Below are 23087 nucleotides of genomic sequence, written 5' to 3'. Positions count from 1 at the left end.
TTGTTGTTGTTGTTTTAGCGGCTTTAGCTTTCGCCGAGTGGCAATAGCAGAATAAAGAATAGGTATCTTTTCGTATCTGCCATACACCGGGGTGATGGTCTCTAGCTCTTCGGGAAAGGAAATTGTCCTTACCTTCTCGTTCTCCAACTGTTCCACATATTTCCTCGTCTTGTCCAGTTCCTGGGTGAGGGCATTCTTCTCTTCCAACGCATGCATTCTCTCCTTCAAATGCACCTGTAGCCGTTCGTTGGATTCGGACAGCAACTTGTCCACAGTTGACGAGAGGCGAGTGTTGTGCTCCTCGTTCATTTTAAGTCTTTGGTTGAGTCGGAGCAGTTCCGCGTTCTTCTCTTCCACCTGAGCTTCGAGCCGCTGTATTCGGTCCTCGGCACTGCCGTGTCTTTCTTGAGCCTGCGAGAAGAAGGTAAAGTTGTTTATTAAAGATCGATATAAGTTGATGTCTACCATTTATATCCTCGTCGCGTCGTGGCCAAGGACTTTGGAAGGACAGCCTTAATTTGGATTTGGATGCTCCAAATTTTCGTGGTCTGGTCTATACTTAAGGAGAAAAATGAAACCCTCAAGGGGGGCCCGGACTCCCCTCACCCCTCAATACGGCCCTCAAGCTTATACGAATCTACGAATATTTTACATGAATTTTTTAATATATAACAATTAGACTTCATCCTGCTTAAATACTTTCATTGCAACAATAGCAAAGAAATAATAAATACAGTTTGACCAAACACGGTACCTTTCCCGTCCTGAGACGGCAAACCTCTTAGACGAGAAACGTCCACTCCGAGAAACTGGAAAGCTCGGGAAAACACATCATTCAATGTCAAATTAATCTTTCGATTGTTATAAACCCCTTAATGAAAATGAAGGTCAAATATTTGGGTTTCCAAGATCAAGATAAAGGGAAAGAAAGCAAAGAGGAGGGAGAGAGGGGAGAAAGGGGGAGGGAGAGACAGGGTTGAAGGTAGGGTAGGTCGGAGGGATTTCGCAGAAATGCATGGTATTTTCCCTTATATTCACAGTGCGAAGTATTCATTGACTGGCGCTTTTTAATTGAAATTTCTCGCCTTTCAACCATTAATAAGAAGAAAGCTATAGGTATGCTTGCAATTAATATATTGAATGGGTAAAAAAAAAAACTGTCAACCACCAACACCATTTAGTTGTGTTTCTGTCACCAAGTTCTTCATGTAAGAATTTGCCCCATTAGATCCCAATTAAATTCAACATTTTATTCATGGTTTAATTACAAGGGTTGGTTACGACTAGGTTGTCCCATTAAGTGACTGTGGAATGTGGAATATGAACTTCGAATACTACATTCTACATTAGACATGTATCTCCGTAATGTATGACGCAAACTGCCTCTTTCTATAGCAGACCGCCAACAGTATAAATAGCGTAATTGAGAGAGAGAAAAAAAAAGAGAGGTAATTGAGAAGACGAAGACGACGATGAAGAGGTAGAAGGAAAGAGAGGAAGAAGGAGGAAGAAGAAAAAAAAGAGAGAGTGAAGTGTCTATCAGGTAGTAGATTGATGTATCGAGGGCACATGGAGTAATAAATTTAATAATAATTATTAGAAAAACTTTCAAAAGATGCGCATTACAAAAGAGGGTAAAAAAAAGCGGAAAATTCCAAGAATAAACCAACTGTACTTCAACAAACACCCACTCTCCTGTCTTCTTTCTGTGACGGTGTCCCCTTCTTCCTCACTTTATCAATGTTTTTTCCTTGAAAATAATCTTCCTCGGTACTTACTTTCTCTCTATTTTCTATCATAATTTTTCTTCTCGTCTGGAAAATAGATGCGAAGCTAAGTTTACATCATTTGTCACGATTTTCACCTTTTCTTTCTTTTCTCATTTTTTCGCTCAGTTTTTCGTTACAAGACTTCGTTCACGTGTAGAATGGTCGTACGAAAGCGCGGGGCTTTTTCTTAATTTTTTTTAAAGATGTTTTACCGAAATGTTCATTTCGTTAGACGGTTAGACAATGAAACAACATAAGACTCTTGTGGTCTGTGTCGCAGCATGTCCATCTCGTAGTTCAAGTATTACTTGAATGAGGCCTTACTATTCTTACAGCTTACTTTGTGTATCAGAAAAGTTTTCCTTTAGAAGAAAGAGAGTGGGAGGGGGAAAGCGAGGAGGGACTATTATATGCACCACATAATCTATTCTAATTTTGTCCTTACCTTGTTGTTGTTGTTGTTGTTGTTTTAGCGGCTTTAGCTTTCGCCGAGTGGCAATAGCAGAATAAAGAAAAGGTATCTTTTCGTATCTGCCATACACCGGGGTGATGGTCTCTAGCTCTTCGGGAAAGGAAATTGTCCTTACCTTCTCGTTCTCCAACGTTATATGCACCACATAATCTATTCTAATTTTGTCCTTACCTTGTTGTTGTTGTTTTAGCGGCTTTAGCTTTCGCCGAGTGGCAATAGCAGAATAAAGAATAGGTATCTTTTCGTATCTGCCATACACCGGGGTGATGGTCTCTAGCTCTTCGGGAAAGGAAATTGTCCTTACCTTCTCGTTCTCCAACCTGTCAACCACCAACACCATTTAGTTGTGTTTCTGTCACCAAGTTCTTCCTGTAAGAATTTGCCCCATTAGATCCCAATTAAATTCAACATTTTATTCATGGTTTAATTACAAGGGTTGGTTACGACTATGGTTCATCCATTTGAATATGGCAGCAAGGATTCATCTAAAAAGTAGGCTACGTTGCCAAACGTGTCAAAGGTTCAACGGTAGAATATCTTTAAAGGAGGAAGGTACATTGCACAGTGCTTCCTCCCACAATGATACTTTTTTTTTATGCCGATGGTATTCAGTATTCGTAATGATTTATGTATTCCTAAAAAAAGTAACGAAAAGATGATTTCTTACTAGAATTGAATAATAATAAATTGTTTATTATTATTTTATTTCATTTTTTGAACAACCTCCACAGTGGAATATGCACAGGACAGTCGGAACACCTAAAAATTCAAGTAGGAGCACCTAACCAGGACACCCAAGTAGGGCAAAAGATTATGTATTTCGGGAATCAATTTCGGCACTTCGGCAAAATAACTACAATTTATTCGGCGATGCAACGATCTTACTAGTGTTTTCCTTGAGAGCTCAAGGCTAACCTGACAAAGTTGCAGCTGATTAATGAAGACGGCGCGGTGTGTTAACACATGTTGTAAGATATTAGTCATATTAGATTGCTATTCAGTTAATATCTACTCCTCTTCAATGACCGAAACTTTTAACTGCTCTACACAAAGATGAAAAAATTGAGAGTTAGAAAACTAAAATAATAAGAGTAAAAATTTAAATCCATTGTTAGCACAGTACATTGTGGAGGACTTTTTATGTTTAATACGAGTCTTTAACTCCAAAATGGGAATACATGTTGGAGTTTATTGATTTTTACATTAGAAAAAGTCATGACCATACTTAATAAATTCAAAGATAAAAATGCTCAAGGCAACCACCATTTCATATGGGTTTAGAATCTTGGGCGCCATTAAATGAAAATCAAAGAAGTAATTAAAACAAACAAAACAATATGAAATACCAAATATAACTGAGGGTGGAACATAGATGAGTGGGACAAAAGAAGCCGCACATACAAACATACAAAACTTTGTCACACACAATAAAAAATAGTATCACAAAGAAAGAGGGGGGAGAGCTGAAAAAAGTAATGTAGAACTTTGAAAGCTAGGGTCTTGAAGAGGACAAACATGAGTTTCAAGTTAAGTCAAAAACAGTGGTGTAAATAGAATTAGGCTGTGGTTTGGCATGGCACACTGCCGGCCCAACAATTTAGGGGTAAATAATTTCCAAGTTATGCAAGTGACATACATGGAATGAAAATTGGGCGTCCAAGATCCTGCTTCCGTAAAAAAGTGGTTAAGGTGCTCGTCTGGTAAACGGGAGAGCATGGGTTCTATCCCGCTGGATAGCTGGATACATTAAATTTTATTCCCACTTGTTTAAGAATTTGATGTTATAATAGAGATCTAAGGGTTAGGTGGTGCTAGAAAATGCCATAGGCAATACAGTCATTGATCTCGCCTTGTGGTAATCTTCAACTCGAAAGTCCAATATTAAGAAAACTGCAGAGGAACATAAGTATAAGAGAAAGACTAAAGACAAGCTGTTCAATTGAATTCAACAGCTTCCGTAACTGCACCACTGCTTTGACAAGAGTTAATATAACACATTGCACACGAAAATGAAATACTTTTGATGGTTTTTAGTTCAGACGTTTTTCTGCGAGCGAGTTAAAAACAAATTTGTACACAATTCGACAAACAGGAGTTACAAAAGACAGATCAAGCAACATAAAGTTATCGGTCCCTCTAATGATGTAACCATGGTTACCCCTATAATCCGGAGAATTTGCGTATGCTTTTCAAATAATTATCCTCTTTTCTGTAATATACTGTCACGATTTTCACCTTTTCTTTTTTTTCTCATTTTTTCGCTCAGTTTTTCGTTACAAGACTTCGTTCACGTGTAGAACGGTCGTACGAAAGCGCGTTTAACGGGGTTTTTTCTTATTTTTTTAAAAAAAGATGTTTTACCGAAATATTCATTTCGCTAGACGGTTAGACAATGAAACAACATAAGACTCTTGTGGTCTGTGTCGTAGCATGCCCATCTCGTAGTTCAAGTATTACTTGAATGAGGCCTTACTATTCTTACAGCTTACTTTGTGTATGAGGAAAGTTTTCCTTTAGAAGAAAGAGAGTGGGGGGGGGGGAAAGCGAGGAGGGACTGGGAGGTATTCAAGCCAGCGATAAAAGCAAATGGCAGCCGCAAAGCTATGCAAAAGTACAGACATTTTCATTTTAATAGTTTTTCTCCTTCGACATGGAACATCGGTATATTTTTAATCTATCAGCAATAGGATAATGCACTTTAAGATAATGTTATCATTAAGCAAAGAGAAGGGGGTGTTATTTCTGTGGCGTATTTCAACTGCTACCGAATATATAAATTGTTTGATCTAGTTTGGGGCTGTTCCAAATCAATATTATGTACAGGAGTATTTAGTATTTACAGTGAGCTTTGGAGTCTCAATTTATTTACACCCAAACACGAAAATTATCTTTGAAATTATTTGAAGATAATGTTCGTTTTAACGACAGAAAAAAGGATCGCTACATTCGGCGGGCCTTTTGGTCTTTTGGCCAGAGATAGACAAGGGAGAGAGGAGTTCTAATCATGCAAACTTCGAAGGGGGATCATTTCTATCAGAAGTTACACCGGTAAATACACATTTAGAAGAGTTTTAAATTTACTATAAGTTTTGAATCAAAAGGGAGTCATCAGCATTAAGATAAGAATGTGCTACAGAATTTGTTGAAGGTGTTACTGAATTTGGGAAAAGGATTCGGTAAACATGCCTGGATGGTAAAATGTCTATACTTTTCCTCGGTTGTGTTAAGCGTACCTGACTTCTCACCTGACTCAAGGCATCCATTCTCTGCTTCAGCTCTTCTTCGATTTCCGGTAACTTTGACAACTGAGCAAGCTTTTGATCACTCAGCTCTAGTTTCTCCTGAATGGCGCGAGTTTTCTCTTCTTGGAGCTGAAAAAGAGGGAAGAAATATGTTATACCCCGATAATATGTCAAAATATATAAGACCTTGGTTAGACTTCGGGGGTAAAGGGACTTTTCAGTCCTATACCAGCAGGATAAACAAGGTATATTCTATTCTATACTGCTTGAAAAATAAAATTTTCTTAGAAGTCATTATAATATTTGCTTAGGATATCTGTAATATATGTCGACTTTTTTCAGTAATATACGTCGAAAGTTCACCGCCATAATCTACCTTCCTGGAAATGTCTGATTATTCGTGTTCTCATTCCTTTTGACAAAATGTTTTTATTTTTTCATTGATCGTCCCTTTTCTGGGAATCATATGCAAATTCATCCAATTAAGGGGATACATACGTACATCTCCTTGGAAGTCGGAACCAATAACCGATATCTTTGTTTGCTAAATCCGTCTTAAGGATAGAGTTTGAACAATCGAATACATATATTACAAGGTAAAATGGGAACAAAATCACTCCCTGCGTTCGACTACCTTTCTCGAGGCGTTTTCTTCGATAAATTCTAAGATTTTCGAGAACTCGAGCAATTTGTTGACGCGAGCAAACATGGTGTTGAAATCGGAGCTCAACACTTGTAGTACGGGCGGAATCGGGCTCGAAGTCATCTCGTGAAGGCCTTCGCACCAGGAGGACGTAAGGGAAGAGCGGGTGCGAGAAGCTAGGACCGAGGCTCGCTGGAATTTATGTGGCCCACACAGAAAATCGGTGAAAAAATTTGCTCGTAATACTAATTCTAACGTAAAACTGTCGTTAAAATGTAAAAATTTAAAATTGGACAGCGCCAGCGTTTGTTTTCAAAGAAAAAAAATCCCTACACCTACCCATTAAAAAACTCCGGGACCTTTTGAAACCAGTCATAAGTCTTGAAAAACGAGCTTAGAACGGCTACCATCGCGTACAAAGTATTTTCGCAAACAGTAAATTGCCCAAAAAATTTAAAAAAAAAAATCAAGATTTATCTGCAAAATTTTTCAGTCTCATTCTTGCAGTATAAACAGGGAATATTCTATTCTATCTATCTATTATATTTAGATGGTGCTCGTCAACATCTTGGTTATATGCACGAGACCTTGGTGAGACTGCGGGGGTAAAGGGACTTTTCAGTCCTATACCAGCAGGATAAACAAGGTATATTCTATTCTATACTGCTTAAAAAATAAAATTTTCTTAGAAGTCATTATAATATTTGCTTAGGATATCGTTATGTTTTTCAATGCTTTCCCAAGTCAGTTAAGCGTTATTAATGTTCTTGGAAGGCAGAGCTTCTTCAGGAGAATTCTGCCACTTAAAAAAAGTCTGAAAAAGTTGCACTACAATACGAACTTTTTCCACTTAACTAGAACTTGATTTTCACCTGCCTAGGTTAGTGCGCTGCAGGTTCAGTTTGGACACACTAAATTATTTGTGACTTTTGACAAGCCTGGGCCATAACAAAAAAAAATAATAAAAAATAATAATAATAAAATAAAATGCGTTCAAATTTACACAATCAAGCGGCAAGTATGTGTATTGTGCATTAGAGACAGCAGATGGGGGTAGAGGAATGGGGAAAGTTTGTTGGGCTTTGAAGATGGACCAATCGGTTGGTAACAAAATTGTAAAAAAAGAAACTCCTTTTCGGTCGTTTCTCATTTTCACCATGGCTTACCTTCAACTGAGCTTCTTTATGTCGAAGTTCCTGCTCCAAAGAAACTCCTTTTCGGTCGTTTCTCATTTTCACCATGGCTTACCTTCAACTGAGCTTCTTTATGTCGAAGTTCCTGCTCCAACTTTTCAGTGAGATCATGCAGGGAGGTAGATTCTCGTTGTGCATTCAGATACCTCTTCTCAAGCGTTGCTATCCGTTCCTCCTGGAATAAGAATCAGAGAAATATTTAGACAAACTGTATTGACGAGGAACGTACACAGTGGGCTTAAGAACAAAATTAACAGAGAAATGGTAGCCTCAAAAAAGCTGATCTAACTTAATGCACATAGAGATTGTAGCGTCAAAAAAGCTCATCTAACTCAATTTAAATAAGGAATTCTAGCTTTAAAAAAGCTGAACTAACTCAATTCACAGACCGAGATTGTAGCCTCAAAAAATCTGATCTAACTCAATTCACAAACGAGATAATCCTACACTCGATGTAACCACTAAGAATGAAACAAAATAAGATTACAACCATTAGGATTCTTCAAACCGATTTCATAAACACGGAATTGACTTATCAAAACCAATTAATGGATTACATTGAGGTCAAGCAAAGGCTTAAATTGCCTGCTTCAGGAGGCATCATTTGTTTAAACAAAGAGCAGCTTTTGTTTTTGTGCATTTAGATACCTCTTCTCAAGCGTTGCTATCCGTTCCTCCTGGAATAAGAATCAGGGAAATATTTAGACAAACTGTATTGACGAGGAACGTACACAATGGGCTTAAGAACAAAATTAACAGAGAAATGGTAGCCTCAAAAATGCTGATCTAACTTAATTCACAGAGAGATTGTAGCGTCAAAAAAGCTCATCTAACTCAATTTAAATAAGGAATTCTAGCTTCAAAAAAGCTGAACTAACTCAATTCACAGACCGAGATTGTAGCCTCAAAAAATCTGATCTAACTCAATTCACAAACGAGATAATCCTACTTGTAGCGTCAAAAAAGCTCATCTAACTCAATTTAAATAAGGAATTCTAGCTTCAAAAAAACTGAACTAACTCAATTCACAGACCGAGATTGTAGCCTCAAAAAATCTGATCTAACTCAATTCACAAACGAGATACTCCTACACTCGATGTAACCACTAAGAATGAAACAAAATACGATTACAACCATTAGGATTCTTCAAACCGATTTCATAAACACGGAATTGACTTATCAAAACTAATTAATGGATTACATTGAGGTCAAGCAAAGGCTTAAATTGCCTGCTTCAGGAGGCATCATTTGTTTAAACAAAGAGCAGCTTTTGTTCGTATAATTTCCCTGCTAGATGTAATGAAACGTTTGTTACTGGACAGATTTTGTTGTCGCATTAGGGCAATGCAACATTTTGTACTTGCAAAGGTAGAAAGTTGGGCGGAAAATTTTGTACAGTAAAATCAATGTTCTATAAATATAAATGAAAGCAACTAATTTCAAGCAAAACAAAAGATATACAAAATCCAATATACATAAAAGAAATTATGTATATGAAATTGAAAACAACACAATACAGATAACATAAAGATCTAAAAGAAAAGAAAAACAAATTAGTTTTGAAAGGATTTCTCACAGTTTATTTGTAAATATTCATAAATAGCTTTGAACAAAGTTCATTACTGGACACAATCTTTGGACTGATATAGATATTGAGGCCACTCTTTACAAAAGCAACAATGTTGAGCTTTGAAGCTGAACAAAAATACATTTAATGTTTCATAGATTTTATCGAAAAGTTTGGAAAAAATGACACTAATACTATAAAGGAAAAAAGAAAAAGTTTCCAAGTTCCATTAAATCGATATAGATATTGAGGCCACTCTTTACAAAAGCAACAATGTTGAGCTTTGAAGCTGAACAAAAATACATTTCATGTTTCATAGATTTTATCGAAAAGTTTGGAAAAAATGACACTAATACTATAAAGGAAAAAAGAAAAAGTTTCCAAGTTCCATTAAATAGGTATTTGCTAAATTTTATAAATAAATAAAAATAAACTAGGTACTTGAAGCTAACGAACAAAATAGGATAAAAAATAAGGTATTAACCTTAATTTTAAAAGCAATACTAAATAAACTAGGTACTTGAAGCTAACGAACAAAATAGGATAAAAAATAAGGTATTAACCTTAATTTTAAAAGCAATACTAAAACATGATATTCGCATAAAACTCGGAACACAAGAAAAACTGAAAATAATCACAAATTAATTAGAACAGCCAACTAAAAATAGAAAATAAAAAGCTAGAATTAGGAAAAGACAAACAATAAAAATCACAATCAAAATGAAAAGTTGAGAAAGCAACGAGCGATGTGTTCATGACGGGGGATGCTTTTGTTTACCTGATCTTCTTTCTGTGCAATGTTCTCCCTCAAGTCATGTTGCATCTTAACATTGCTGTCCTGAGACTTTAACAATTCTTTCTGTGTTTTGGCCAAAGTTTCTTCCAGTTCGGCCACTCGACTTGTCATTTCCGAAACACGCCTTTGCCATGTGCTCAGTTCATTGCTCTGAGATTGAAAACAAAAGTCATCAAGGATAAGTACCAGAGATCTAACCGAGCTATCTTGGGGTACATTATGCGAGGAAACCGGGGTGCTGCGTACGCTAATCATTCTAATCAACTATCAAATAATAAAATCTGTGGACCTGTGTCTACTCTACTGTAATAATTAACATTCCTGGTTCAACATCTACAGACATCTATTAGCTAATAATGAAGCTAGTAAATTCTTCTACTACTACTCGTATACTAAAAGAGAAAAATACATAAATAGAAATCTAGCTCTACAAAATTTCCCTAAAGGAAAATACAACGACAAAATTACATACATTCCAATTGTAATAATTAACATTCCTGGTTCAACATCTACATCTTTTAGCTAATAATGAAGCTAGTAAATTCTTCTACTACTACTCGTATATTAAAAGAGAAAAATACATAAATAGAAATCTAGCTCTACAAAATTTCCCTAAAGGAAAATACAACGACAAAATTACATACATTCCAATTTGACAATTTTCATTCAAATGAGATTGATTTGCTATAGTATCTCGTAAATTTAATGAAGCTAATTCAAATTTTACATTAATTTAAATCAGCATACCTACACTTATATGGATAGAAGTTTCCAGTAGGATAGAATTATGTAAGTTATATGTAAACAATATAACAGGGTTCTAGAGGGCGTAAATCGTTAAATAAAAATAAGTAAATAAATAATAACAAACTTAAGGTGTAAGGCCATGAGTACACGTGCAATCAAATGAAACTGAAAAAGAGAGAGTGAAGATGAAGAAAGAAACAGGAAAGCTTTGGAAAAAAAAGCAAGGTAAAATATTTCTGCACTTAACAGAAAAAAAAGATATAACCCGGACTTGATAGTTTTATAACATCATTAAATTTCCTATTAAGAAAACCAAGAAACTGAGGTGAGAAAAACACTGATAAACCCAGGAGAAAAAGAAGAAAAAATCTGCGGAAAATACGAAGGCATAGTAAAGCGGGCGGGAGGCCTGTTGAAACGCCTTGTCAAATAAATTATCCTTTTTAAAAAAGACGACGAGAGGGGTTAGGTAACGTGCACAACAATGGGCCTCTTTGGGAAATTCAGTGGAAAAACAAACGGAGAAAAAAGTAGACCAAGCTCTAAACGCACATAGAGGAGAAGAGACTTAGATTATACTATGTATATTAAGAGTTCATGAGGTAAGAGGATAAAGAGAGGTAATAAGATTAGAGATTTTGTTAAAAGAAAATTCAATACATCTATAAGTAAAACACATCTAGAAAATTAGAAAAGAGCTTGAATAGAAAAAGTTCAATACAAAACGAAGAAATACTGTTGAGATATGTAGCAAATGAAGAAGTGCCAGAAGTAGATTGCTAGATTGTTAAAGACAAGAGAAAATATTGGCCCTCAAGCTACAATCAAACCACGTTCCCAAATTTTCTTCCCAAGACATAAAAGGTGCAAATTACATGTTTGTATTGTGCATAAAACAAAATATGTAGAGGGAATTATTGCATTCAGAAAAGGTAACGGAATACAAAACACGAGAGGGTTTAATAATTTTGCTGATAATCATTTTACCTACGCAAACTGAAATGGGTATGTGTTGTATTGAGTTTCAATTTAGACGGAGGATCTATTTTTATTCCAACAAAGCTTTCTTGGTTCATAGCCATTATAAAAAAAAATCCGTCTTCAACAATTGATAAATAAATTGACAAGAGGGATTTGCTTAAACATCTCAAAGTATTTCTCAGAAGGTATTCAAGCCAGCGATAAAAGCAAATGGCAGCCGCAAAGCTATGCAAAAGTACAGACATTTTCATTTTAATAGTTTTTCTCCTTCGACATGGAACATCGGTATATTTTTAATCTATCAGCAATAGGATAATGCACTTTAAGATAATGTTATCATTAAGCAAAGAGAAGGGGGTGTTATTTCTGTGGCGTATTTCAACTGCTACCGAATATATAAATTGTTTGATCTAGTTTGGGGCTGTTCCAAATCAATATTATGTACAGGAGTATTTAGTATTTACAGTGAGCTTTGGAGTCTCAATTTATTTACACCCAAACACGAAAATTATCTTTGATTATTTGAAGATAATGTTCGTTTTAACGACAGAAAAAAGGCCTTTTGGTCTTTTGGCCACAGATAGACAAGGGAGAGAGGAATTCTAATCATGCAAACTTCGAAGGGGGATCATTTCTATCAGAAGTTACACCGGTAAATACACATTTAGAAGAGTTTTAAATTTACTATAACATGTTTGTATTGTGCATAATACAAAATATGTAGAGGGAATTATTGCATTCAGAAAAGGTAACGGAATACAAAACACGAGAGGGTTTAATAATTTTGCTGATAATCATTTTACCTACGCAAACTGAAATGGGTATGTGTTGTATTGAGTTTCAATTTAGACGGAGGATCTATTTTTATTCCAACAAAACTTTCTTGGTTCATAGCCATTATAAAAAAAAATCCGTCTTCAACAATTGATAAATAAATTGACAAGAGGGATTTGCTTAAACATCTCAAAGTATTTCTCATAAGGTATTCAAGGGGACCACTACTGCAAAATGCCTTTTAAATTTCTCACTCCTCGTGTCATATACTTAGATCAACTTGCTACCTTGACTTCTGGGATTACCTCAACAAGGGGAAGAGGGGAGGACAAAAGTGAGAAACATTTTTTCTCTCCTCTCATTTCATATTTTTTTTCTATTTTCAAAAGTCAAAAGGTTAAAAACGCGGAAACTTTTACCCTTGAGGCGAAAAAAAAGATGAAGATGAAGTTTGTGAGAAAGGGAGTAGGTTAAAAAGAACTTAGAACAAGTTAATAAATAACATAGCATCAAATTAAAATGAAACACTAGTGGCTATTTACGGTTTACCAATCTACAATAATAAAATAGTAAAGGAAAAAGCATGGTAAATAAAAAAGTAAAAACAATAAAAGTTAGAAAACAAGTACATAACACAAACTCTTTGGAAGTACAAACCTGATAGGTGACTAAGAAATCTACTAAAGCTATCACATGTACATCCTATTTTCAAAAGTCAAAAGGTTAAAAACGCGGAAACTTTTACCCTTGAGGCGAAAAAAAAGATGAAGATGAAGTTTGTGAGAAAGGGAGTAGGTTAAAAAGAACTTAGAACAAGTTAATAAATAACATAGCATCAAATTAAAATGAAACACTAGTGGCTATTTACGGTTTACCAATCTACAATAATAAAATAGTAAAGGAAAAAGCATGGTAAATAAAAAAGTAAAAACAATAAAAGTTAGAAAACAAGTACATAACACAAACTCTTTGGAAGTACAAACCTGATAGGTGACTAAGAAATCTACTAAAGCTATCACATGTACATCAAAGATACATACAAAATGGAAATAAACATAAAACTTTCAAAGAGTATCAATTTATTAAAAATAAAAAACACAACTGTCAAAATTATGACCAAAGAATCAGCTATTTGGCTCAAATTTCTTGATTCTTCAAATAACAGTGACCAAGATCTGAATCTTGGTTCATTCCACATCTGGAAAGTAAGTTTTCTTCTTCTATTCTCTTCTAATGTATTGCGATGGGTAACATGAAATTGGCTAGACTAAATGAACCAGTTTACCTTCAGAGTCCAGAATCCCAGAATGGACCAAGAAATTTTTCTCTTACAGGTCCTCCAGCAACTTACAAAGTACAAGTTGTCCGTCCGAACTGCCCATACCTTCATACGTACCATTTAGTCGTACCCTAAGCTCCGTAAAATACTTCGCTATCTCTCCAATATTACTCCCTTTAAACACCATACTATCGAAATGGTACAGGGCCCTTTTCCAGCCAAAGTTGACGTAGTCTCTCTACATAACTATCTATTCTGCATCTCATCGCAATTTATTTAGCTCAAATTTCTTGATTCTTCAAATAACAGTGACCAAGATCTGAATCTTGGTTCATTCCACATCTGGAAAGTAAGTTTTCTTCTTCTATTCTCTTCTAATGTATTGCGATGGGTAACATGAAATTGGCTAGACTAAATGAACCAGTTTACCTTCAGAGTCCAGAATCCCAGAATGGACCAAGAAATTTTTCTCTTACAGGTCCTCCAGCAACTTACAAAGTACAAGTTGTCCGTCCGAACTGCCCATACCTTCATACGTACCATTTAGTCGTACCCTAAGCTCCGTACTCACAAATGTATTGTGATGGGTAACATGAAATTGGCTAGACTAAATGAACCAGTTTATCTTCAGAGTCCAGAACCCCAGAATGGACCAAGAAATTTTTCACTTACAAGTCCTCCAGCAACTTACAAAGTACAAGTTGTCCGTCCGAACTGCCCATACCTTCATACGTACCATTTAGTCGTACCCTAAGCTCCGTAAAATACTTCGCTATCTCTGCAATATTACTCCCTTTAAACACCATACCTACTATCGAAATGGTACAGGGCCCTTTTCCAGCCAAAGTTGACGTAGTCTCTCTACATAACTATCTATTCTGCATCTCATCGCAATTTTTTTCTCTTCCTCGTTTTTTCCCGACCATTTTTTGCCTTTTGTTTTTTCACATTCCTCTCTTTTGATTGATCATTCTCTCTCTCGCCTTTTCCTCAGTCATTATTTTTCCTTCGCCTCCGGGGCTATCTCCCTACTCTTTAATCTCTGGAGTTCTTTCATTCATATTTACAAACAAACCAGTACACTTCTTTCCCTTCCTCCTTTTCCAGCGATCATTATTTTGTCCATCAAGTTTTTGTCTTTCATTCATATTTACAAACAAACCAGTACACTTCTTTCCCTTCCTCCTTTTCCAGCGATCATTATTTTGTCCATCAAGTTTTTGTCTCTGTAAATTTATCAATATTTTCCCCTACTCTTTCCTAGAATTGTCTTGTTTCCTCTTTTTATCCAATCAAGTCTGGCGGCTGGCCTTGCACGCGAGTCACACGACTCATCAGTCACATACGAGACAGCCAGACAGCAGACCTTGGTTTACAGAAACAAAGTCATCAGGAGAATAAGAGACAGGCATGTAGCGATTAAAAGGAGCGTCCGAGTCACACGACTCATCAGTCACACACGAGACAGCCAGACAGCAGACCTTGGTTTACAGAAACAAAGTCATCAGGAGAATAAGAGACAGGCATGTAGCGATTAAAAGGAGCGTAGTATTGAAGAAAAAAAGCAATAGGACATCAAAAGGGACAAATTAATCAAAAGGGATTATGTACTTAGAAGTCAACCCTGAAAACATCAATTACTTCATTTTAATAGTGCTAATACTGGTAATAATTCGACCCTAAAAGTAATAAAGGAAGGACGGACTAAAAAGCAGTAAATGAGAAAAAAGCAATAGGACATCAAAAGGGACAAATTAATCAAATGGGATTATGTACTTAGAAATCAACCCTGAAAACATCAAATTACTTCATTTTAATAGTGCTAATACTGGTAATAATTCGACCCTAAAAGTAATAAAGGAAGGACGGACTAAAAAGCAGTAAATGAGTCCGAAAGAAAATGACTGCGATAAACAAAGGAACCGTAAAAAGTACAAGCATATTAGGAAGGAAAAAGTATTAGGATATTAGGAAACGTAGAAATGAAACAAAGATTGTCGACAGAGGGAGAAAGGTTGTCAAAACATAACATCATACTGTAAATTAAGTTGTCACATTGTTTTTTTTTTTTTTCCTTTTGAAGATGGATCAATATACTGTTATCCTGGTGTGTCTTAACCTCTTCCAGACCTTGGGAAAGAGGAGAGAAAACTCCGAACCATGTTTGCTAATACGAGAAGTAGGTCAAGACGGGTTAAGCGAAAGAAGAAATCAATCCATGGGAAAATTGTACAAGATATCGCATATAAAAAAGAAAACAACAAAAGGAAACTTCCGATCTTTTCGAGAAACTGGAAATAAAAAGAAATCCATGGGAAAATTGTACAAGATATCGCATATAAAAAAGAAAACAACAAAAGGAAACTTCCGATCTTTTCGAGAAACTGGAAATAAGGAAAAAGAGATCACGATAGGAGTAAGCCCATACGGATCATAAGTATCATAACTGAATGAAAAAAATAGATAGAGAGATAAAAAGCTAATTACAACTATTGTCTCCTTGCATATTGCAAGAAGGTCTCCATGATATTCACAGTGAGATAAACACAGGATAGTTTAAGCCCATACGATCATAAGTATCATAACTGAATAAAAAAAATAGATAAAAGATAAAAAGCTAATTACAACTATTGTCTCCTTGCATATTGCAAGAAGGTCTCCATGATATTCACAGTGAGATAAACACAGGATAGTTTCCCTTCCTAAACAAAATAGAAAGGCGGACAAATAAAGTGAAACTAATCGTGACAGGGGGAGATGAGAAACAACAAAGAGAGGAAGAAGATAAGGCAGAAGAAAATAATGGTCTGGGGTCAGAAGAGGCTGTGTCTACAGAGCATTATCTAAACAAAATAGAAAGGCGGACAAATAAAGTGAAACTAATCGGGAGAGATGAGAAACAACAAAGAGAGGAAGAAGATAAGGCAGAAGAAAATAATGGTCTGGGGTCAGAAGAGGCTGTGTCTACAGAGCATTAACAAAATTACAATGCCACAACCTGCGGAATAATAATGACGTTGGAAGTGGAAGAATAGAAGAGGATAAGTAGAAGACGTGGAATAGAAGAGAATACGATAAGACACCGGGCGAGGAAAGCATCCAAAGGGGAAAAGCTTAGAAAAGGGATTCGAAACGGAGTGAAGACAACTGAGAAGTGAGATGATGGAAAATAGGAGTGTTGAAGACAATGCAAAATGCATACGTACATGTATAAATAGACAAACAGACAGTGGAATATCTGCTGATAGATATGAAAGCTATGTAACCTAGGGATGTAGACAAAATAATGATCGCTGGATCAGCTGGAAGGCAGGGAAAAGTAAACCCAAGACAATGCAAACTGCATACGTACATGTAGAAATAGACAAACAGACAGTGGAATATCTACTGATAGATATGAAAGCTATGTAACCTAGGGATGTAGACAAAATAATGATCGCTGGATCAGCTGGAAGGCAGGGAAAAGTAAACCCAATTTCTATTGAACATCACCCAATAAAATCTGCGTCAGAAGCATCCACTTTGTGTTATCAGATGATTTTTTTTAACCATCCATCAATATTCTCAGCACACAGCACATTGACGACCAAATATTTGAAATTAGTGAGTGCCCTTCGCACTCAACCTTTGCTATTTCTTTAGCAAGGGAAATTAGAGGCTGGTATCCTACCTGTTTAAAGTGCCCCAGCCAGATATAAAATATCTTCGAAATATTACAACTTGTATCCCTTTCAGCAAAAGCCTTCCTCTTACCTTTATGTGATATCCGTCTGACTTGTCATTATTATCGTTCCCCTGGTGCTGATTCTGCTGCAGATTCTGCTGCACCTGAGTCGAGGACTCTGAATGCTGATTGGATTGAATAGGACCGTTTTCTTTTGTGCCATCGTCCGGCCTTCTGCTCTTCAAATGTTGAAGCTGGGACAAAGGAGAAAGGGATAGTTATGAAATGTCCTAAACTTGGGATTATCTCGGGATTCAGGGCATTTGCTTGAGACGCACATAGAGGAGAAAAATCCAAAAGAGATAAGACAATGAGATGCAAGGAACGCGGATTTTTGTTCGTCTCTGTATTTGCAGACTGAATTGAAAACCAAAACCATACTGTGTCAATAGAAAGAGAAATTTATAGATTTAGATTTAGAGGAGAAAAATCCAAAAGAGATAAGACAATGAGATGCAAGGAACGCAGATTTTTGTTCGTCTCTGTATTTGCAGACTGAATTGAAAACCAAAACCATACTGTGTCAATAGAAAGAGAAATTTATAGATTTAGATTGGAAATGCGAGAAACATGAACACTCAAGATGATAAGAAGACACAAAACAAATAGAATTTGCAATCTACTCTGCTTCAAACTTAAAACAAAAGGGAAAACCTAGGTATTCAAATTCAAAACATGGAAAAATTGAACTAAGGTGAGAATGAAAAGGGCTTGTTCATGAATGATATCTTGGATATGTAACAGAATGGTGGTAAGTGCTTGTGGTGGAAAATGTCATTAGCAATAACCCTACCTTAGGTCAAACTTGCTGACGAAAAACACCGTTCAACGAAAAATTTCTGTTTATTTGTACTTATAATTTTCTATATTTTTTATCTCTAGTAACTTGTAACGAGCTCTTAATAAGAACTTGGAAAAGTTTGATCAAAATGTTTGCTAAAGTGAAGGAATAAAAAGTGCATGTTAATGAAGGGTATGTAACAAAATGTGATGGAAAATGTCATTAGCAATAACCCCACCTTAGGTCAAACTTGCTGACGAAAAACACCGTTCAACGAAAATTTTCTGTTTATTTGTACTTATAATATTCTATATTTGATCTCTAGTAACTTGTAACGAGCTCTTGATAAGAACTTGGAAAAGTTTGATCAAAATGTTTGCTAAAGTGAAGGAATAAAAAGTGCATGTTAATGAAGGGTATGTAACAGAATGTGTTCAGGTGAAGTGCTCATTTTTGCAAATGCAACAGGTGTCTGCACTGCTGTTTATTTTGTTAGAAAAACTAGACAAGCGATCCTCAAAGTTTGTTCCTGACAATATTGGGATTCATTAAGAACTTTAATAAAGAAGGAGAAATCTTTTGAGAACGATCTACTTGTGGTGATATGCATGGAGAAGAGATGCGCTTTTAAGACATGGGATTTTCCATTCCAAAGTAATCTGGCAACTACACCTTCAATTTCTGACATGAAAAAATGTTTGGGGACCACTAAATGTGTTCAGGTGAAGTGCTCATTTTTGCAAATGCAACAGGTGTCTGCACTGCTCTTTATTTTGTGAGAAAAACTAGACAAGCGATCCTCAAAGTTTGTTTCTGACAATATTGGGATTCATTAAGAACTTTAATAAAGGAGAAATCTTTTGAGAACGATCTACTTGTGGTGATATGCATGGAGAAGAGATCCGCTTTTAAGACATGGGATTTTCCATTCCAAAGTAATCTGGCAACTACACCTTCAATTTCTGACATGAAAAAATGTTTGGGGACCACTCATGAGAAAAATGCTTTTTATAAGCCCCCGAAGCCCCCAAAATACAGCAATAACACCTTCAATGACCCATCTTACCACAGAGAGTTTTCAGTTAATCCAGAGTTTACGAAATACTGGCCTGTGTAAATCAAATGGGCGACGTAAAAGAAAACCCTTGACAAGTGTGTTAACCTGTTAACTCTCAGTAGTAAGATTAGCCATAAAGGATTTTTCATTTGGGGTACACCCCCAAAATTTCGCAAAATTCACCGCTAAGTGATTAGCCATAGGGTACCACGTTCTGAGCTACGAAGCTTACTCATTCAACAATAGAAAGAAACAGCTGAATAGTGAATAAGTTACATAAACGTTCATGCTGATGTACAATTCACCTGTTGCTACGTTTAGGGTAGATAGATACTTTTGCTTACTCATTCAACAATAGAAAGTAACAGCTGAATAGTGAATAAGTTACATAAACGTTCATGCTGATGTACAATTCACCTGTTGCTACGTTTAGGGTAGATAGATACTTTTGGGAAATAAAATTTCCATTTCTCTGTTGACTCATTTAGCACAGAATGCTAAGGTCATGAAATATATACGAAATCCACTTGTAGGAAACATAGTTTTATTGGTGTTTTTCATATTATTAAGCTCGTTTCTTTAATATATGCATCACGCCAGGTATTGCACCCATTCTGTTGGTAGCTCCCATTCTTTTTTTAAACTTTTACTTGTAGGAAACATAGTTTTATTGGTGTTTTTCATATTATTAGGCTCGTTTCTTTAATCACGCCAGGTATTGCACCCATTCTGTTGGTAGCTCCCATTTTTTTAAACTTTCTACTTCATTTTACTTTCAAATTGTCAAACTCCTGTTTACTTATAAAAATTAAATTTATAAAAGGAATTTTGATTGTGCCTTAATAAATTCTCTGATTAATAAGCCCCCCTGACGATGCGAAACCTTGGCTTTGACTTTATGTCTTTTGTAGACTTGAACTCGAACCACCAATCTGCAGATCTGGAGTCCTCCGCGCTAACCTCCAAGATACATTGAACCCATAAAGAACACAAGACCTTATTTATACTGCTGAGCAAAGGTGCGTTTTAGTCTCATTCGAGCAGGATAAACAATAAGGTAGATTTAAAATTGCTCTTCCACCCCAAGAGATATTCACACCATTTCGAATATGGAACCTTGGACCCTGTATTGTTTTCAATTAATGCACTTTGGTTTCGGGTCACCAATCACCATGGCAACGCGATTGTGATTACTTTTTCCCCGGGAAACCGGGATACTAAGTCGCATCTCCGAACCACATGACTGACAGCGGACTAATAATCTGATTGTCACTCTCTGACGGCACCTTGTCATATGGTCAGGTGAACGAAACACCTCATGATGTGATACCTGGAATGATTGGGAATGTGACCTCTTTGGTCTGCTGGAAGTCTAGAGCTAGACAGGCCTTGAGGGTTTATAAGCTTTCAGGGTCAAAGGCTTTCCTGGAATCACTGGAAATTTTCCACGAAGATTTATCACGAGAATAAACTGTCTCGTCCACAGACTGTGAATAAAATTCATAGAACTGAAGGAGCTGTAGAAAAAAGGGCCTTTGAGATCCCCACAGGTCGAATAGATCCCAAAAATTTAATGATTAAAATATCCTTTATGTGTTGAATACTTTTGACAAATTCCATCGAAACTGGACAGATCGTTTCAGAGTTTTGACGAAATGGTTTCAGAGTTTGATGAAACAAACAAACTTCAAGGAAAAATCTTCGTGTGAGAATACCAAAAAGAATGTGACTGGTAGATATGAAGGAGCATTATCTCATCAGGAATGCAAAGAACTGGCAATGTACACACGATTGTTTGAGTCTGCCACTACTGTTAGATACGTTTAGCAGCTACACCGACCACGATGACGTTACACAGTAACAATGGTGATGATCTAAGAGCAATATTATTTCGAAGATTCTACGAGAACTATGTATTATCGATGCGAGTAAGAACAGTGAGTGTCTGTGAGCTAGGTAAACCAGAACGAGATAACCAGAGAGAAGACTAGGGGGTAGATTTCACCAATATTTTTTCAGTCCCTAGATGGCCTGTTAAGGTGGCGTTCCGATCCTAGCTGCCGGGTCGCGCGACCGAGCTGCCTGGTCGCGCCATAGAGGCAGCATTCCAATCATCGCGACCGAGTCGAACGACTTCCATTACAAAATTCCAGTCGAACAAATTATTACAAAAATAGTATTTTAAATCACATGAAAACCTCACGATCAGGCGACCACACTGCTCTCAGAGCGACCCAAATAGAGCAGCCGTGTCGCGCGACCAGGCAGCTTGGTTCGGAAAGTACTTCAAAAGAATACATAGGAAGCAGTAGGCAGCGGTCGCACAGCTTGGTCGCGCGACCCGGCAGCTAGGATCGGAACGCCACCTTTACGTTAACTGTTAAGTTCCATTTGATTTGTATAGCCTTAACAGAGCTGTTCGCTAACAGGCTCTTATGGAACTAAAAAAAGGTTGGTGAAACCCACGATAGGGATTTTTTCAACGGGTTTAACGTCATTGTTTAATGGAGGAGTTGCAATTGGGAAAATATTATCAATAAAAGGTCGATTCCTACGTAAAAAGTTGTGAAAAATACAAATGTGAGGTCAAAACTCCGAAAAAGTAACTGTAAAAGGTCGAAAATTCAATTTTTAATTGCCGTTCTAATCAAAAAGTTCAAAGAGTTGTGACGTCAGATTTCACGTCAAAATGCGCAGTTTAAACTTTCTACTTCATTTTACTTTAAAATTGTCAAACTCCTGTTTACTTAAAAAAATTAAGTTTATAAAAGGAATTTTGTTTGTGCCTTAATAAATTCTCTGATTAATAAGCCCCCCTGACGATGCGAAACCTTGGCTTTGACTTTTTGCCTTTTGTAGACTTGAACTCGAACCACCAATCTGCAGATCTGGAATCCTCCGCGCTAACCTCCAAGATACATTGAACCCATAAAGAACACAAGACCTTATTTATACTGCTGAGCAAAGGTGCGTTTTAGTCTCATTCGAGCAGGATAAACAATAAGGTAGATTTAAAATTGCTCTTCCACCCCAAGAGATATTCACACCATTTCGAATATGGAACCTTGGACCCTGTATTGTTTTCAATTAATGGTAGATTTAAAATTGCTCTTCCACCCCAAGAGATATTCACACCATTTCGATTATGGAACCTTGGACCCTGTATTGTTTTCAATTAATGCACTTTGGTTTCGGGTCACCAATCACCATGGTAACGCGATTGTGATTACTTTTTCCCCGGAAAACCGGGATACTAAGTCGCATCTCCGAACCACATGACTGACAGCGGACTAATATTTTGACTGTCACTCTCTGACCGTACTTGTCATATGGTCGAAACACCTCATGATGTGATATCTGGAATGATTGGGAATGTGACCTCTTTAGTCTGCTTGAAGTCTAGAGCTAGACAGTCCTTGAGGGTTTATAAGCTTTCAGGGTCAAAGGCTTTCCTGGAATCACTGGAAATTTTCCACGAAGATTTATCTCGAGAATAAACTGCCTCGTCCATAGACTGTGAATAAACTGAAGGAGCTGTAGAAAAAAGGGCATTTGAGATCCCCACAGGTCGAATAGATCCCAAAAATTTAATGATTAAAATATCCTTTATGTGTTGAATACTTTTGACAAATTCCATCGTTTTGATTGTGCCTTAATAAATTCTCTGATTAATAAGCCCCCCTGACGATGCGAAACCTTGGCTTTGACTTTATGTCTTTTGTAGACTTGAACTCGAACCACCAATCTGCAGATCTGGAGTCCTCCGCGCTAACCTCCAAGATACATTGAACCCATAAAGAACACAAGACCTTATTCATACTGCTGAGCAAAGGTGCGTTTTAGTCTCATTCGAGCAGGATAAACAATATGGTAGATTTAAAATTGCTCTTCCACCCCAAGAGATATTCACACCATTTCGAATATGGAACCTTGGACCCTGTATTGTTTTCAATTAATGCACTTTGGTTTCGGGTCACCAATCACCATGGCAACGCGATTGTGATTACTTTTTCCCCGGGAAACCGGGATACTAAGTCGCATCTCCGAACCACATGACTGACA

At 36.6% G+C, this 23087-nt stretch overlaps 1 protein-coding gene across 1 annotated transcript in view; it reads right to left on the bottom strand.

The window, feature by feature from the left end:
- LOC103512080 (liprin-alpha-3) overlaps nucleotides 1–23087 on the bottom strand; it is a 34993-nt gene that overhangs the window by 7621 nt on the left and 4285 nt on the right. Inside the window, exons 3-8 of the mRNA XM_017445229.2 lie at nucleotides 22233–22382; nucleotides 17217–17381; nucleotides 9665–9832; nucleotides 7375–7494; nucleotides 5487–5612; nucleotides 86–411 (exon numbers count right to left, since the gene is read on the bottom strand). Coding sequence (XP_017300718.1) covers nucleotides 86–411; nucleotides 5487–5612; nucleotides 7375–7494; nucleotides 9665–9832; nucleotides 17217–17381; nucleotides 22233–22382 — 1055 coding nt within the window. The remainder of the gene's footprint in view (nucleotides 1–85; nucleotides 412–5486; nucleotides 5613–7374; nucleotides 7495–9664; nucleotides 9833–17216; nucleotides 17382–22232; nucleotides 22383–23087) is intronic.

The sequence above is a fragment of the Diaphorina citri genome, unplaced genomic scaffold, assembly GCF_000475195.1.
Source record: "Diaphorina citri unplaced genomic scaffold, Diaci psyllid genome assembly version 1.1 scaffold35, whole genome shotgun sequence".
Classification (NCBI taxonomy): Eukaryota; Metazoa; Arthropoda; class Insecta; order Hemiptera; family Psyllidae; genus Diaphorina; species Diaphorina citri.
This window is presented reverse-complemented; position numbering and strand designations above follow the sequence as displayed.